Below are 18,482 nucleotides of genomic sequence, written 5' to 3'. Positions count from 1 at the left end.
ATGTTTATGGTAAATACTACCTTAGCTGGTTCAAAACTACATTTAAACTCTAACAAATAGTGCTCAAAGCACAAGTAATAAAACACGTATTTCTGTTCTGACTAAATAAACTTTAATTCACAGAAGTGCCACTTCTAAACCATTTAAAAGACTTCTCACTGAATAGTATTTTTTATTCAGATGAGCTCCATCCACGTAACCCTACTGATGTGTCACAGCTTAATACACTCCACTTGTCAGAATTTGGTCAATACTACAAGTTCCTTTGTTACAAAAACAATAAAATAAATGCATATATCAGCAAGCTAATCCATTTATCCACGTACTGTATTAGTATATAACAGTGTATCTATAATAAATATCACAGAAAACTAACCAATAAGTCTTTACGGGAATAAGTAGTTTTCTTCTTTGTACTATGAGATTCACCGTAAGCATGACTCTAAGAATAAAATTTAGAAAAATTAATACCACTACAAAACAGCAGCTTCATTCTTAAAGCACAGAATGTCAATTCAAGATATTACGTCACTAGAAAAATAGGCCATACATCTAACACTGTGTAAAAAAGAAAAGGTAAGTAAAATTATAACTTATCTTATAATTATCCTTATCTTTGGTTAGAGCCAGTATTTACCTTTCACAAGAAATGTAAAAGCAATCATCAACTTAAAAGTGCTCAATATTACAGATAATTTTAAACACTGTTTTTATTAGGCTGCCTACTTGCAGATAATTCAGATAAGCAAATTCAGCTTTTTAAGCTGCTAACATGCTTCTGTGAGTGGAATTGATGCTTCATTTTGCTTAAGGACATGCAGACAAATCTTACTTACTATAATACCATATCAGAACTACAATACTTCATAATGGTAAGAAGGTATACAAACCACATGCTTTTTTCTCTAGACTGAAAAAAACAGTATATTACATTAAGTTTAATTTTCTATATGAAATATAGAATACAAATGTGTACATACAGATACAGGTTGTTTTTTTCTTTTATGTCCTCTGTAAGTCACACTTAATTACACTTATGGTTTAGCAATGACAAAGTACCTACTGCAAAATAGCTGCTATGTAGTCTATATGTTAGTTACTTCATTAGACTTCTTCTCCACAGAAAGCTTATACAAGCACACTATAGAAAGTGTTAAAATGATACTAGTATTCTTGGTCTTCAAGTGTGATAGCACAAATCTTCTCTTTTTTAAAAGTCATTTTTAAAGTAGCAAGTTAGTGTCACCACACTGTACACGAACAAATCATAGCCTACATTCATACAAAATCATGCAAAGTGTTAACATACAGGGACTGAGTATCTTGCAGGTCTATCCTTAGCACTGTCATACTGAGGTAAAAGAAGAAGAAATGGAAATGCTTACTTACAAAAGGAAAACAGAACAGAAATAAAATCGCATTAAACTGAGGCAGTACTCGTTATGTTACATGATGAAAGGCAGACAGTTACACAGGAAAAGGAATCAAGAAGACCATCAGTCAACCCCACTGTTGAGGTACAAAACACATCACAATGTAGGGGCTCCCCATAGCACCTTACAGAGCATGGGAACTTACAGCCTCTAGGGCACTGAAGACAATATGGGATGCAGGGGAACAGCATTTAGGGATCAGGTGGGGAAAGGGGGGAGAAAAGTGTTTTTGGAAGGAACAGGTGCATGAGGGAAGAATAGTGGGGATAATAGGGGCTCTCTGTGTATAAGAACACTTCTGGTGACTGTCCTCGTCCGGCCATGCCCTCTGCATCATCACGACAGTCAGATCTGGCTTCTTATTAAACCCCACTTCTAACTACTTTCCTGGGTGCACATCTGGGTATGGAGGCCCAGGGCAAACGACTGGACAGACTGAGCATCTAGAGCCAGTTACTGAGGGATCCATATTGCATACATGTATATATTTCTCACTAACAGGCCTTCCTCTTGTGCAGCCAGACACAGGAACAGAATGAGGCTGTTTGTGTTCGTGTGAATGCTGAGTGTTCCTGTCCACAGCAGCCATGTGATCATATATAAACAAAATAAATTTAACAATCCAATGTTGTATATTTGTCTTTTACGGACATTCGGCAACAATATTACTAGCTGAATCTGGGAAGATGGAATGACAGTGGCATGATAGTTTATCTCTCAGTCTACCAGACTTAGCAATGCTTTAGGAAATTTGTAATAAGTTTCCCAGCGTTCCCATGTCTTTTGTCATTTAAAGACTTTTAGAGAATCTATATATTAATTAAAAAAAAAATAACCAAACAACTACAATAAAAAAGAACATCATACACCTTAGGTTTTCACAGTAAGCTTGTTCTTTTGATTTCAATTCATAGGTATAACTTAGTTATTCTGACTGTACATCATGCACAATTCTAAATGCTCTTCATTATTATCCTAAGCTTTCTTAAAGCAAAAATAAACAGAAATTGAAGATGACTCAAGAACAAGATAATATGCTAACAGCATGTTAGAGCACTACCAAATGTTAGTTCTGGTGAGAATTACTGAGAGGACAAGAAAAATAATTTCTCTTATCTACAGGTATGTCTGAGAATTCTGCAGAGTTTAACTTGCATCTTAACTATAAAGCGTTAAGAGCTTAAAAAAATAATTCATGTAAGTATTTACTGAAAAACTGCCTAAGCTCTGAGTGACACAAATCAGATAAAAATACAGATTTCTAAAAAAGAGGTAGAATTTCTATTCATATTTTAGTCCAGAATGCAGAAATAGCACAGCAACAAATTCACTTTAAAAATACTTAAGAACAAATCCTTCCTGACAGAACTTCCAGGAACACTTTTGTACCCACCAAGGTTGATGCACCACCTCTGTCACCTGATTTTACTTCTCTTTTGCAAACATTAGAAGAGACAGAGATCAACTCCCTTCAAACTTCAACTTGAGTTTTTCTTTATGCCCCCAAATTTGCTATCACAGATAAAATGCTTGATTACATCAGTTATTCCAGCAGTTCAACAAGCACCGTTTTCCTTAAAGAAGCATGCTTTCACCAAACAACTGCTTTGGTAAGTAGAGATAGAAAGGGTTATAACGGGAACACATCAGAGCATGCTCATTCCACGTTACACACCACAAGATCTCTCCTTCTGGTGGTACTTGCTCTGCTCCTGTGAGACCCACTGCTATCCAAAGGACTCTTAAGAATGAAATTGCAAACATATTTCAATATATAAAGTCACTAGAAGAGTCTCTAATGGTAACTGTTAAGCTTCACTAAATTATTTACTCTCAATCTTCATGTATTTGTATGCTAAGTGAACAAGTGTAAGAACAAATCTGAGCAAATCTATATTATTTCACAAGTTTTCGTCTCCACTTACAATATTTTTTTTTCTCCCAACCAATTGTTGGCTCAACCAATTGCTGTTTGCAAAATAGTCAACATTAGGTCATTAGAAGTATTTGTTTGGGGAAAATACCTGTGACAAAAAATGTAGGAGCACTTATTTAATAGAGACGTGTAAGATGTTACCTAATCTTTGATAAACTGAATTTGATTTCTAATTGCTCTTAGTAAATGGCAATCATTTTTATTTAAGTCACACCAGAACATTTTATTCCACTAAACTAAACAGACCCAACCCTTTTATTATTGTAACTTGTCCCTCTCTTGGTCCTTTTATTACAACTATTCTTTAGCACCATTTTTCATTCAAAAAGGTTATGGGAAAGCCTGTACAACAATGAATAATTATACTACCAGGGTTTGGGGTATCTCACAGCATTCAGGTAAGGCTTTGTCACTAACAAATAATACATTCCCACATTCTCAAATAAAACCCTGCACCATATTTCTTCTTCAGAACACATCTTCAGCTACTGCTTTCATCCCACAAGTATTATAGAAACAGTAAGATCTGAAGTGCAAGAAAACACAACAGCGAGCAGAAGACCACAAGCATCAATTTGGAATGAAAGCTGAAGATACAAACTAGTATCATTCATCTTCAGCAAGTGGTCCTTATCCATAGGATGACTGAGTCAGCGGAAGCAATATTAATTTTTTTTCTATTTGCAGAACTTCTGACACAGGTAAAAAGGAAAAGAGAACTTCTCCCCACGAGACCACTGCCATCTAAACTTTTACTGTTAATAGCAGCTTCACATCCAACCATGAGCTCTTGATATGTAACAGTAACCATCGAGACAATGGACAACTTCTGCAGGAATTTTAATGCTCTACCCTTCAAGGAAAACAATTAATTCTTACTAATTGGCAATATCTGAAGCCTAAATGAGTACAGCTATTCAGATATTTTTGAAGAAATACTTCATTTAATATTAGACTGGAAAAAACACTAAAAGATGACCTTTAAAAATTGTCATTAAATATAAGTTATTCTAAGGAATCAAATGTTTAATAATACGCATTTCTAAGCAATTTCCAAGCCCACTCTTAGCCAAGGAAATATACCATAAATTATTATAAACAGAGAGGAAAAAAACTCAAGGTATTCACAGCACTAACTTCAAAGATCTAAAATGTGACGATTGATATTCTTCTTACATGCAAAGACACAAATGCATAAAATAAAAAACATTCATAAAATACTTATGTAGAATTGATGGAAATAAAATACCAAATGAAGTTCAACATCATGTGTGATTTAAAATACTGTCCCCCGAATCGTTAATGCTTAAAGCATCATCTGCTTCCTGATAACATGAAATTGTACTTATTTTTAAAAATAATTTCAATTGTACTTTTTAAAAAGGGCCTTGTGGCAAGAGTAAAATACAGTTTTAACACGAACCAAATATGAATGTCGACTGGACCGGTGAGAATACCTGGCCCTCTCTGAATCTTCCTGAGAAAGAAGAAATAGAGTTATTCATGGTAAAAAAAAATAAAAAGAAAAAAATGACAAAGTAAAAGCAAGCAAAGGCGAGCAACATGCTGTTAGCACTTTTAATGCCATGTATTATTTTCAATAATCGCCGTGGTAAGTGAAGTCATTCAAGTCAGGAGGAACTGTGATTTCACCTTGGTAAGTATACTAATGCATTGCGTTATAAAACAAAGATAAGAAAGGTTAATATAATTATTTAGTTAGAGTCCAGTACAGAAACCTTTTTCTGATTACAGTATTAGTGTAGAAAAATGTAGCTTTTTAAAAGAAAGTCAAATTAAAAAACTTTACAGAATTACATTTTACAAAGGCATTTTAACCCTTATGGTGATTATTATTCTCAATTTCCTGACGTATATTTCAAATGTTCTATCTTATAGGAACAAAGCTTCTTAAGCAAATGGATCAATCACAAAATCTATAGGAAGCTGACCTCTGTAGTGGCAGTGGAAAATGATGAATCTAACTTATACAATTTGAGAGGGAGCTAAGATACCTTCACCTTTTATTTTGAAAGATCAAGGGATGTTTCTTTTGTCTCAAATAAGCATCTCAAAATTTTCATTACAAAAGGTAAATAAATTTAGAATAATTTCAAAGCATCCCATTTGAAAACTAGAACAGGGCTCTAGAACTAGGATCTTTACTCAAGTCACTTCCTACCATTTTACTGTATATCAAACTATTATGAAGATTGTAAGCTATTAATCTTCACATGTAAAGGCTCAGCCTCCTATAGACAGCTTTCATATCCCTTACTGTCACAAGATTACTTTCTATATTATTATCACTGGGTATATTAGCATGTTTAACTATTCAAAAATTGCCTGGTTAATTCTTGGCAATAAAAAAAAAATTGTACACCTTTTTATTATTCTATCTTTATATTACCATAAGAAGAGGTGGATTACATAATGACATTTCAGTCTTCTTCTCTGTAAGAACTACTTTAAAACAAACATTGTGCCATGGAATAAATATCTACTATTGATTTTTGCAGCTCAATGCTCAGATTAAATTCCTCCTGGTTGCCTGTATGACACCAGTGTTTCCTCAATAACATACCTGAATCATGAAAAGCCTGACTGTCTATACACAGTTGCCTAATTTTGAAGTGAAATTGCTCACAAAGGAGATTTGCATTCTACAGTTATGGAACACATGGGTTTTTTTTGTTTGTTTGTTTTTTGTTTTTTGAAGGGGGGGTGGAGAGGAGAGGGAAAATCATATACATATATGTGCATATATGCACGTTTTGTCACAAGTTAACAGAAACCATTTTGATTTTAAGTGATATGAAAACTGACACACAAACATGGTAGCTAGGCAGAGAGTCAGTACTAGGTCAACACAACTTCTGCAAATGAAATTCTAATGACAGACCAGTCTTTTTCATCCTTAGTGCCAATTAACAGTCACTACCTTATGATTACTTTTGGCATGTCCTAAATCTTCTTGGTTCAAATCATTCGCAGTGAACACCAGGATAAAAGCAATCCCCAAAAACTCCCACAAATTCACAACAAAATTTCTTTTTAAGAGGAATTCTCTGAAGAGACAGACTAAATTAGTATAAACTGAGAAGCAACTTTCTAAGACTGTAATTCAACTATTCACATGCCTCCCTATTCAGAGGGAGCAAAGGGCAAGGAGTGAAAGGATGAAAGTAACACAAAGCTTTTTTGTTTTGTTTTAAAATATATTATTCAAAAGTGATAAATGAAATAACCACTGTTTGCTATGTTACTCAAAAAGGAAATAAATGCAACTCTGCCAAGAAAACAGTGGAGAAAGCCTCAAGCTAAACCCCACAAGCCAAATCCCTCAAATTCACTGCAGTAAAAATATTTACTTTTGAAAAGACATTTACCAATACTGAAACTGAAGTAAATTTGAAGGACACATAACCTGAAGCCAGAATATGATGTAAACAATATGCATTTCATTTTAGTTTCTTTCTTTTTGTTTCCATACAACGTCTTGTAAATCCACACCCACACTTAGCTATTATGCATGTTTTTTTCAGCAGTTCAAAACAGTACAAAATGACACACCACAAACCATTAGTAAATTATTTCCTCCAAATCCTGTTAGTTCCTTGAGTGGCAAAAACATGCACAAAAGGTTGTTTTAGCCTACCATCCATTTGTGGATATGAGCCCATTTTGTATCATATGAATGATGAGAAAACTACAGAATGCAGAAAACAAAAACAAAAACAAACAAATCATTTACAAAATTGTTTCCAAACCAATAACTCAGACAAATCTAAGTTAATTGCCATGGAATCTTCAAAGTAGTATCAGATACAACAGCAGTTAGACAACGTATGCAGTAATGAAAGACATATAAAAATATATCACATTTTATAAATAGTACTTACCATGATAGCAAAAGAAAGCAAATATCATTTACACAGATTTGAATAACTACATTAAGTAACTGAAACTTCTGCTTGCCATGTGAAAACCTGAGCAGACTGCAATAACCATGGAATAATCAAACACAGCAGACAATCTGGCTTTTTTTTATGCTTTTCACTCAAAAAAAGGGATTTTTTTTTTTTAAAGGAGAAATGTGTGCAGTAGAACAACAGTGTGTAAATATTATCCCAATTCTAGTAGGCTGTTTTAAGTAGAAATCCTAACAATAAGTACTTATTGTAAACATTTTGAGTGCAATCAAAAGGGAAGACATTGACTGAAAATTGCACATCTGAAGTCACATATTCATATTATCCAGTTACTGAATGTATTATAAATAGAAATAGAGCAAAAACTGCTTTTTCATCATTCTTTAATCTTTATATTATATAGTGTTATATATGTATTGTTATACATGCAGTGTTATATATGTATTATCTATGCTGTGCTGCCAGTTATCCATACTTAGAATGAATCTTTTTCACAGCAACAACAGACAAAAACTGCTGAGTGTGTTTTACAGTAAATGTTTACCAAAGCAATAAAAATCAGATGAGTCAAGTGGAAGTGTACTGATTCATATCCAAACAACATTAAACTTTACATTAGATATTGAAAACTGTTCCTTTCTACACAAAATTAGGTGTGCACTCCTGAGTCCTGGACACTGCCATTTACATTCTCTTCTGAACGTTTAAAAGAGATAAGCAGTAATATATAAATATCTCCATAGAAGCATGACTTCATTTATGCCCACTTTTAAGTGTTAACACTGAATTCACTGCTCTGTTAATGGTAAAACACTCAAATACCTCATTTGCCTGCAAAGGCTGAATTAAAAAAGAAAAAGAACGTTAAAAATAGTTTATTTCTCCTTCAGAAGCATGACTTCTAATAGTCTACTTGTACAGCAGATTGTTTTCTGCAATACAACCTTAAATATTAATCAATTTCAAAAAATCAGTATTCAGACTAATATTTTGTGAGGTGTTAAGCACAGATGAAAAGAAAGCAAGATATGAGTATATAATCCATAGGAAAGAGGAGGGTAACGAGAGTACAGTTTGGAGAGAGGGAGAAGGAGAAAGAGAGCTAACAGTCATCTGGTGCTCAAAATCCCAGAACACCACTGAATTACACTGAAAGACAAAACTAAGGATTTTAGCACAGGTTTGTAGTGGTTCATGGCAGTTTAACACTACCTCTTTTTGCTGCCTCTCCAGCTCTCTCATACGTATATCTCTTGCTTCTGCTCGAGCCGCCCGTTTTGCTGCAAGTCTGGCTTCAGCCTACAAGCAAATTGAAAACATTCCAGGTTTAAAATAAGTTCTGTGTGTATTTTTTGCATATTGAATGTAATAACCTCTTCACGTAATTCATAATTGATCACCATCACCAAAACATGACTTCTTTTCCACTTACAACTTCACATTCCCCAGCACACCAGGTCAAGTTTCTCACATTTGGGTAACGAATGGATGAAACTTCTCAATTTTCTGAAATATTAAACTCTTGATGACAAGTTTGCCATCAAAAAATCCTGTTGTTTTTTTAATGTTAATTAAAAGGAGCACTGAGAACCAAAAACTGAAAACTTCCATTATCCAGAACAATTTTACAGAACTTATTCGAGGTTGGAAACTTCAATGGGACGTTGCCTTAATTAAGGGTTGTTTTTTTGTTTTCTTTTTTTCCTGCTTTTGTCATCGGCACACCATAGGTTTATGTAAAACACTAGAAAGCTATCAAATGCACAAATATTGTAAATATCTACCACGCTTCAGGAAAAAGAAAGGGATGTTAGCGCTTGAATTATGTCACAAGAACAAAAATATCTATCAAAGAATTATCAAATAACAACAAAAAAAGCAGCAAAAAACATTACAGCCTTGTTACTTAAAATAGTCTTAATTTCAAACAATTCTCATCAAGGACGTTTTCTCTCTATTTTGCATACATAGATGAGATGATTGGAAATCAGTGCCAGCACTGCTGACTGCCACTATTTGATCACTTTTCAAAGGCTGCTCTTCCTGCCTAAGGACCACATACAAGAGAGCAGGGGAATCCCCAGGAACAGGAAGTCTTTTCTTATTTGTAACCCTGCTCTGCAATTGCCTGTGATCATAACTTACGTGGCAGATCACTTTCACACACATGCATGCTGTACAGAAAGAGGAGCATTTGTAGAGCTGATATGTCTAGTTTCAGATCTATCTATAGAACCACAGAACCACAAGATTGGAAAGGACTTACAAGATCAGCTAGTCCAACTGTCCTCCTATCACCATTACTACCACTAAGCTACTAAACCATATCTCATGGCACCTCACAGATCACCTGCAGATCAGCAGACATAAGCAAGCAGCCTTTAGACTGGTAAGGCTTTTTGGTTAAACATAGCAAGTCTGTTCGTTTATTGACGCGTGGTAAAATCAATTCCTTTCCATCATTCTCTCCTAGCCCTGCAGCCCAAGTTTCACAACCATGTTTCTAGAACAGAGGGAAAACTCAATGTTTCCTCATTTTACTAAACCCTTTATAATACTCAGAACAGTACCATAAACGTATTGGTCATAAAATGTATGCCTGAAATTGAAAAAAATCCCACCTTGTTATAAAAAAAAAAAAAAAAAAAATCAGGAAAAGAAACAGTTTGGTACTACATTAATTATTAATCTGAGCAACTAGATTCTTCAAAAAAAGTCCAGAATTGAAAAAGCACCAAAATGCAAGGCTTTAGACAGATCACACCGCATTCAAAAGGTCATCAAATTATTCTTTATTTACAGTGGAGTTGCTGGATAGCAGACTTCTCATGAAAATCATGATAACTATGGAGCTGAAACTGAAAATGAGCATTTAGGAATTAATTGTTAAAGAAATAACCATTATTCACAAGGACGCAGCAGCACCCAGGAAGAATGCTGTTTACTTTTTGTGTTACTGAAGAAAGCTTGTAAAAGTTGTTACAAAACGAAAGAAATTCTTCAACTAGATTGAAATAGTCATACATATCTACTAGGGGAAATACAGAGCCACAGCAGCTCTGCACAGACAGCTAACTTGAAAAGATGAAGCTGTTTGGACTACAGAAGTGGCACAAAAAAAGAAGTTTAGACTTTTTTTAATCAGGAAAAAGGGAAAGAACAGGCAATAAGATTCTATGCTTCCATAATTCAATCAATACTTGAATTGAAAAACATTCTTAAAATATTCTTTGCTCAAATGCAGTTGGGAGTCAGTACAGGTCGATTTTTACAGCTTGCATTAAATAAATTTCAATCTTAAAAAAACTATAGGCTGGCCAATAGAGCCTTCAGCTCAGTTTTATCAATTGTTGTTTTACATCTAGTTTTATAATCAGAAAAAATGTTTCTTATGAAAATATAATACAATATCATGTCATTTAAATGCAGCTTCTTAAGAAGCTATGTATCAAATGTTTCTGAAGTAACAAAATTAAACTCTGGACTGTCTACAATCTAGTAAACATGAAACTATTTTAAATGCTTCTGAGGGGATTTCCAACTGGTGTTGGGAAAAAGAAAGTGATAGCTGAGATTTCTTAGTCGCTTCAATTGCAAAACAGATAAGGTATCCAAGCCTGTTCAACCCACACCAGTACACCTACATTGGTGGCTAAAAAGAAACTCCTTGATTATACATAGTGGAAGGCAAACAGGAAAATTAAGGTAGAGACAATGATTTAGTCTGAAATTTAATCAGAGAAACGATCAAGAAAGGAAGTGACAGATAAGATACCTGTAATAAAATACATCAAGGAGATAGAAACACAAGAAAGAGGCCCTCACTACTTTATTTGGACAAGAAAAAAAAGATTTCAGTAGTATTTTTTGTTTTGTTCTGTACATAAATACATGTGCACTGATCCTCATCTTCTATCTAAGCACAGACACTACTTTAAATCAAGCACGGTATCTGCATTTCTTCAGGTATCAGCTCTGCTGCATCTCATTCATTCCAAAACAGATACAAAGGTATAATATATTATAAAAACGTATTTCCTTGAACCAGTATAAGCATCATTTCATTCTAAATATATATATATATATATATATATATTTTCATATTTTTGTTGTTTTCAAGCACACAATCTATCAAGAATCACCTTTCATTGGAGTGCGTTATTCTAGAAAACATGGCACTGGAAGTGAATGCCCTCTTTCCATTACTGGTGATGTGGTCAGTTTCTTTATTTTCACCAAAAAATAGTTACTAAAAACTACTTACAATTATTTTAAAAATTGTCTCTGCATATTTCATTTCTCCTCTTTTCCATTTTTGTTTTAAATAAATTCTTTACTGTAATCTTTTTAATAACTTCCAAACTACTTTATCTAGCACCTGGTTCTTTAGTTAGCATCAAAATAGTTTCTGTAGGAAAGGAAGAAAAAAAAAAAAAAGAGGAAAAAGACCAGATTTAAATTTGAATGTCTTTGGCAGATAGTCTGGAGTCTTCTTTCTGAATTGTTTTTTCTTAGCATCTTCACATCACTAATAAACTCTTCATAAAGAGAAAAAGTTTCCTACCACACAAAGGTGACATGGTAGAAGTTTTCCTCTCTGCAATGTTAAGTGAACATAAAATTTGACTCCACAGTATGGAAAGGATTTTTTCCTCCTTCACCTCACTTGCAAGAAGGCAATCACTAGACAGTAATAGTATTTTGATTTTAGTTTCTATACCATAGAGAAAGAGGTTCATTAATAAGCCAGATTCAAAAAATTAAAGCTTCATACAATAATACATGTCTGAAAAAATATGAATATTTAATTAAAACAATTAACATTAATTTGTCATCATGGGCTAAAACATATACAACTTTTTTTTATTATCTCTATCCAGGTATGTGCAGTATTAACAGTCCTGCATTTTCTAATGCTTTCAAGGTTCAAAGACAGGTTTTCTTCATCCATAGGATGGCAGTTGTGAGGGCACCTCGTACCCACACCTGATTGCCAAATTCAGTTTTTGATACCAGGTTGTTGGACAGATACCCAGGACATTATGTGGTCTTTGGCAAATAGGACAAACTTTTTAAAAAATATTCATAGTATTTCTTAATAGACTACTACACAGTTACCTCACGAGCCTCATAAAAGCTTATTTCATATTTCTTTTGAGGGAAATTGTTTCAGTTTTCTCTCTTGTTGCTCATTTCTTCAGCTTTCTTATTTCCATGCACTTTTACCCTCATCCTCTCTTTACTGTCTCTCCAAGACAGCAGTCATTTACACACCAGATGGATTTCTTGTCTCTCCTCAGATGCATCTTTTGTTTTACATTTATGTCTGATATGCCTGCTTTTTGTCCAACTGCCACTAAGTAAAGAATACAAACAACAAAATCTTAACATTTACATGATGAAGATTTAGCATGCTCCTGTCACATTTAGTGCAACAGCCCAAAGGAAATGCTTGCCTCAATGCAAACTCCCACAGCAAGCAGAAGACAGGAAAACTTTCCAGGCTAGTACTACAACAGGTGAAGGGGAAGGGATGCTAACAGCAAAGTTTCTGATACAGAAGAGAAAGAGTGAAAGAAACCTGACAAGGAGAAAGCAATTTGTTCAAGTCCCTCAGATCCCATGATAGTGACTTTCCATTGAATGTTTTCATACAGGACAACACATCAGATTCAACTACTGATGAAAAAAATGACTGTAGAGAACTGAGTTTATTGGTTCAGTACCAAAGAATTTGATACCAAAATTTCCATTTTTGCAAATGTTTGTTAGTTCTAATAGGAAGGAAATCTGAACACTGTAAGAAAGAAAAAGAAATAATAAAAGAAAAAAAAACAAAAAAACCCAACCCCAAACCTCATTCACTATACCAGGAAACCCTTAGTATTACAACTACTGACAATTCCTAGTGACATTTCGTGACTGCTTTGAATCCCAAAGCACTTTCCATGAAGTTTACCAGGTTGTGTGCCAGACTTTTGTTTCTGCAAATTCTGTTTACTACTTCTTGCTGTCTAGAGCACCTTAAAGGGATATTTTCCTCACAAGACATGCGAGTCAGAATAGCTGAATTTGGTCCTGTAATCTACATCTGCAAAAAAGGTAATTTCAGTATAGCGAGTGGAAGAACAGAACACCCTTTGACAGTGAAAAGATAAACAAGACATGTTGCTAAGATAACTGACTGAGAACAGTTGAGTACATATTCATGCATAGAGAATTGGGAATCCCTATGTCATAAGCATGTTAAATGGAAACATCTCTGCAGCCTCAAATGAGAAGGCAAATGAGAAGAACAGTACAGTAAAATCAGATATTGTTTAGATTTATTAAATGGCCTCAGCTGTTGGGAAATGAATTCTGTTCCTTTAAAGTAAAATACAAGGGCTTTTTAGAAAAAAAAAAGTTGGCTAATACTTGAATTCCAGCAAGCAATTCAATGACAACAGCTACTTTCTTGACTGGTTACTTCCAGGTGTTTATTTTTAAGCTTCTGATCCTATTAGAAAAGTCCTGGAATATGAACAATATGAATAACATATGAATCTATTTTTGACAGAGCTATGACTTCATATTTGAAATGGAAAACATTTGTCAACTCTTGTAAATACATTCAATAACTGTTACACCTTCAATGCTAACAGACTGCACTGACTACTACAGGAATACTGAACACTACAGTAGGCTAAACCTTCAGGTTTTTTTATTTCACATTTCAGAAAGCAACTGGATTTCTCATGTATCTTAAGGTAACAAACTAAATTGAAAGCATACCTACCTGTAGAAATAGCTGCTAAGCTTAAGTGTGATACTATGAAGTTACACTAACCATATAAGTAATGACACTCTATTCCAGTAAATGTCATCTTTTTAATTTAAAAGTATTCTTCATTGGTATTTCATTTTTGTCTAATTATTGGACTATAAATTTGCTTTCGTCTCTATTTATGAGTTAGAAAGAAATTGAAATTAACATACCTCTCTGGCAATGCTACTCAGAGCTTCATCTTCTGCAGAAAATCTGTCTTTCACTGGAGTTCTCTTCCGTCCTGATCCAGGAGTCCCCATTTTTATTCTCTAATTCTGTATTTGCAAAGAGAAATTGGAAAAAAAACCCACAGTCTTTAGATCTGGAATTAAAACAAACAAACAACAACAAAAAAAACCCAACACAACGAACCCATACCCACACAAATTTAATATACTTACCTATTTTGTAGCCATGTAATACTCAAGAACTCAATATGACATTGGCATAAGGATTTTTGGAAAAACTTTATCAAACTCTTATGGCAGCTTTATAAAAATCTGACTGCACCCTACAAAGTGCTCACAAGTTTTTCCACCTAACAGAAACCACTCATTTACCTACAGCTTCAAAGTTAGACTCAACCATCAGCTACTCCTAGCTCAGTGAAGATACTTACACCCTATCATTTTTCACAACTCCTAAAAATAACAATTAAATGCATTTCATGGACTTAAGAGACCCCACAGTCAGCAGCAGGTTCAAGAATTAGAATTACACAGTCACTAGAACACTCTCCAAAACAGAAAAAATTCAGCAGACAGAACCTTTTCAAAGCATCCAGGCAGGTAACAGACATTTATTTACATTTTAATACAGCTGCAATGGAATGCAGACTTCAGTATGTTATAGTAGAATTAAAGACATACCCAGGGTAACAAAAATATTCTTTTGCTTAACTTGGAAAGTGAGGAAACATTTCAGTGTCACGTACTCAGTATAATACACAAAAATCTTCCAAGCACTTTTTGCAAGAACAAAAAAAATCACCAACAAACCAAGACACAGCTTGTGTTTACAATATACAGTCACAGAGAGTAAAACATTACTCAAAAGTAGGTGAACAACCTCAATTAGCTTTTTTTTCCTACATACCTTACTGAAAGCCTACTTCCAGACATCCAGTTCCTTACAAATACCAGATGAGAACTCGGTGGTAGCCCGGCTACTTGAGATAAAGGAGATAAGTGTTCCACACAGGGCTTGGGAAAAAGCCTTATTTAGTAAAAAAAAAACAACTTCTTCATGCAAATAGAAAAGATCTAGGAGTGAACTATTACTGGCCACCCTCTTGAAAACAAATTGGTTTAAGAACTCTTATACCACCTCTAACTAGGAAATATCAAAAAATTCCTAATACTTCAATCAAACAGGCAAAATAAATTCTGACAAGGATTTTTTGTGCGTGGACATTTCATCATTTCTTACTCCATTATCTTTATTAGAGTAACAAAACCAACATATTTGGGCTATTTTCTGGCAAAGATATCAAGTAGCATCACTATGCCCTTTTCTTCCTTTTTTTTTTTTTTTTTTTTTTTTTTTTAATTTAGCTTCTACACTTCTCATCCCCACCATAATATCACAGTGCATGTCCTCTCTCCATTGCAGGCAGGGCATCTTTCATCCTGCTTCCAATTCCACAGGTACTTTCCTAGCCTTTATGTGCTTAGAGTAGGAAAATATTCTATTTGCTGAGAAAAGACAACAGAGCCTTGAAAACTACACATCTCCCTTCTTAAAAGCTCCTGCATAGGACAGACACTACTATTTTGCAATATAATCTTATCAATTTCCAGTTGCTATTCTGAGATCCAAACTAACGACGTTCAGTACTGCAGGTGTTGGATAGAAGCAAACTTTCAAGAACAAATATAAGATTCCAACCTCACTCTTATCTGAAGTTGGAATGGTTCCTGAAGGACAGCAGAGCTGGAACTCAAGGTGACTGAAGACTGAATTGAGGTCTAAAGCAAGTTCTGCCCCTGCTGGTCAATCCTGTGAGAATCTGGTTGGTTTTTTTTAGCTTTAAAACAAAGCAAGCAAGCTCCTACTTTGTATTCTGATGAATTTAGGTATCTATATTGAGAAAGCAGTTTGAAAATGTTTTGGTGGCAAAGATACAAGCTCAGAACTTTGGCTTGCTGCTCTCGTTTGGGAGAAAGGTGTCCAAAAAAAAAAAAAAAAAAGCACATCTCCTTTCAGTAATTAATACTGACTGGTTTCAAGTAAAAAAGCAGATAGATCACAAGACAGAAGCAGCATCAACATGTAAAGTGATATTCTCCTACTATAATAAGTACTCAAAAAGGTTATGCATTAGCCTAAATAAAACAAGACATTATGCTATGTGCTATTATGATAATCCAATTCATTTAAGCAACAGAACTCAAAACTATCTGCTAAAAAGGCCAACAGGCAAGAAATGAAATCCTTACCATTTGCATGGTCAGAGTTGCATTTCTCTTTTACAACATCAGCATTAACAGTTCGTATGCAAGTAAAAACTGCTGAGTACCTGAGCACAGCGTAGACCTGAACTACATCTGTGGGTATCGTTTAAACGACATATCACTTCTAACAGTCAACTACCTCAAGTTTGTGAGTTCACTGAGATCCTCATAGGATCAGAGTGATTTAGGGAATTAAATATAACAGGTTGTATAGCTATTTTTAGTATGGCTATGTTCAGACTGACAGTTCAGTACTTAATGTATAATTAAAGAGCAGTGAATGTGCAAATAGAACTTCGTCACAGTTGAACTGGAGCATAAAGGTGCAGGAGTCACTGTGCTGTAAAGAGAGCACAGCATTCCTTACAGCCATCTGCCAAATTTGCTCACCAAGATGAGCACAGAACTCCTGACTGAGCTCAACCCCAGAAAAGGAAGCATGAACAAACTACCTAGAAGACACATAGGAACATTCTTTCTGCATACAAAGATGAGTTAGAAAAGCCAAAAACTCATCCAGAGTCAAAACTAGCAAAGGCTGCTAAGGACAATAAGAAAGGTACTATGAGGACACTGACTGCAAAAGACAGGCTGAGAAAATAGTATGGCCACTGCTCAGTAAGGCAGAAGACATATGTCAGTGGTTAGACAATAGCAACTGTGAAGAAAAAAACTTCTGTATCAAATATGCAATTGTCTGACAGTGAGTTTGCCCAAAACAGGTCATGATGAAGAGCAAAATGACTACCATTCACAGCAGGAAATTACAGAGAAGTGTCTGAAACAAAGTAATCAGCTTTAAAGAAAATTGGACAAAAATATAAACATCAGTGGGGGAGGTCCTGGAGAGGAAAAAACAGCAGCTGTCCAAACCTGGCCTGACACTACAACATGATCCCTGTCCAGGTCAGACAGCATCCCTCACATTGTCCATCTCTCACCCTTCAGCCTGCAGGCAGCCAGTACAGGGTGCAGGAAGCAAGGAGAATCTGTGCCTGGCTGCAGGCAAGCCTTGAGGTACCTTCTCACCAGCACATGTCCAGGCACTGTAGGGAACGGCACAGGTCCATGCAAATCCAGAGCATCCCCAAATGGGAAACGCATGCAAACAGAGGATCTCGGAGCTGAAGAACAGAGAGCAGTTGGACACTGGCCTAGAGAGACTGTGAAACCTCCAGATCCAGAACGTGATCAGACAAGGCCCTGATCAACCTGCTCTACCTGACCATGCTTTGAGCAAGGGCTGATCTCCACAAGTTTCTTCCAAAATAACACATTTTTTGATTGCGTAATCCTTACAGCTGCCAGCTTTGAAACTCTTAATACAATCTCTTAACAAAATGTTTTCCTTCAAGAACCTTATTACAATTTCTTGCATCCCATGTAGCTTTTAATCAAGCTGATGTATCACAGAGCATTTCACGTCTCGCTCTATGATTCAGTGCTGAAGAGATCTAGTTGGATTGCTAACAGACAGTAAGTCTAATACTAAAGGTATCAGGATGTTACTTCTCATAAAAAACAGCATCAAGGATTTCCACAAATGTGAGTCAAACTTAACACGTGCCCTAACAGTAGAATTTTCACAAACAAAAAAATAACCTGAATACAACCTAAAATAAAATACAACCTCCCAAAGAACAAAGTTTGTTACTGGGCTTCCTGAACAATAGAAAGGAAACTACACTGTAATCTGCTGCGTTTACAATTCCGAATTCCCAAGTCACATCTCTTACGTGCTCATTTCTTAGTGTAGACTGGGCTACGTGTATTATTACACAGCTGATGAAGCGACATCCCGTTGTGTTTCATTTAAAAAAAAAAAAAAGTCCTAAAATAAAACAGAAGACTCATGAGGAAATCCTTCAATTTCCCTCTCTGGTTTCCCTTCACTTCAGTGATTATAAAGTTCCACCCGTT

At 35.0% G+C, this 18,482-nt stretch overlaps 1 protein-coding gene across 24 annotated transcripts in view; it reads right to left on the bottom strand.

Moving 5' to 3' along the window:
• LRRFIP2 (LRR binding FLII interacting protein 2) overlaps positions 1–18,482 on the bottom strand; it is a 50,218-nt gene that overhangs the window by 26,437 nt on the left and 5,299 nt on the right. For 10 of the 24 annotated variants that reach the window (XM_010713063.4, XM_031553995.2, XM_010713069.4 and 7 more), the window contains exons 2-8: positions 14,280–14,384; positions 8,514–8,600; positions 7,028–7,078; positions 4,793–4,846; positions 3,109–3,174; positions 1,310–1,351; positions 377–442 (exon numbers count right to left, since the gene is read on the bottom strand). In XM_010713063.4, coding sequence (XP_010711365.1) covers positions 377–442; positions 1,310–1,351; positions 3,109–3,174; positions 4,793–4,846; positions 7,028–7,078; positions 8,514–8,600; positions 14,280–14,369 — 456 coding nt within the window. In that variant the 5' untranslated portion in view covers positions 14,370–14,384. Of the gene's footprint in view, positions 1–376; positions 443–1,309; positions 1,352–3,108; positions 3,175–4,792; positions 4,847–6,949; positions 7,079–8,513; positions 8,605–14,279; positions 14,385–18,482 lie in introns of those variants that run through there. The other 14 variants (XM_010713070.4, XM_010713073.4, XM_010713074.4 and 11 more) reach the window with 7 other exon arrangements.

This window comes from Meleagris gallopavo, chromosome 6 (assembly GCF_905368555.1).
Source record: "Meleagris gallopavo chromosome 6, MGAL_WU_HG_1.1, whole genome shotgun sequence".
Classification (NCBI taxonomy): domain Eukaryota; kingdom Metazoa; phylum Chordata; class Aves; order Galliformes; family Phasianidae; genus Meleagris; species Meleagris gallopavo.
This window is presented reverse-complemented; position numbering and strand designations above follow the sequence as displayed.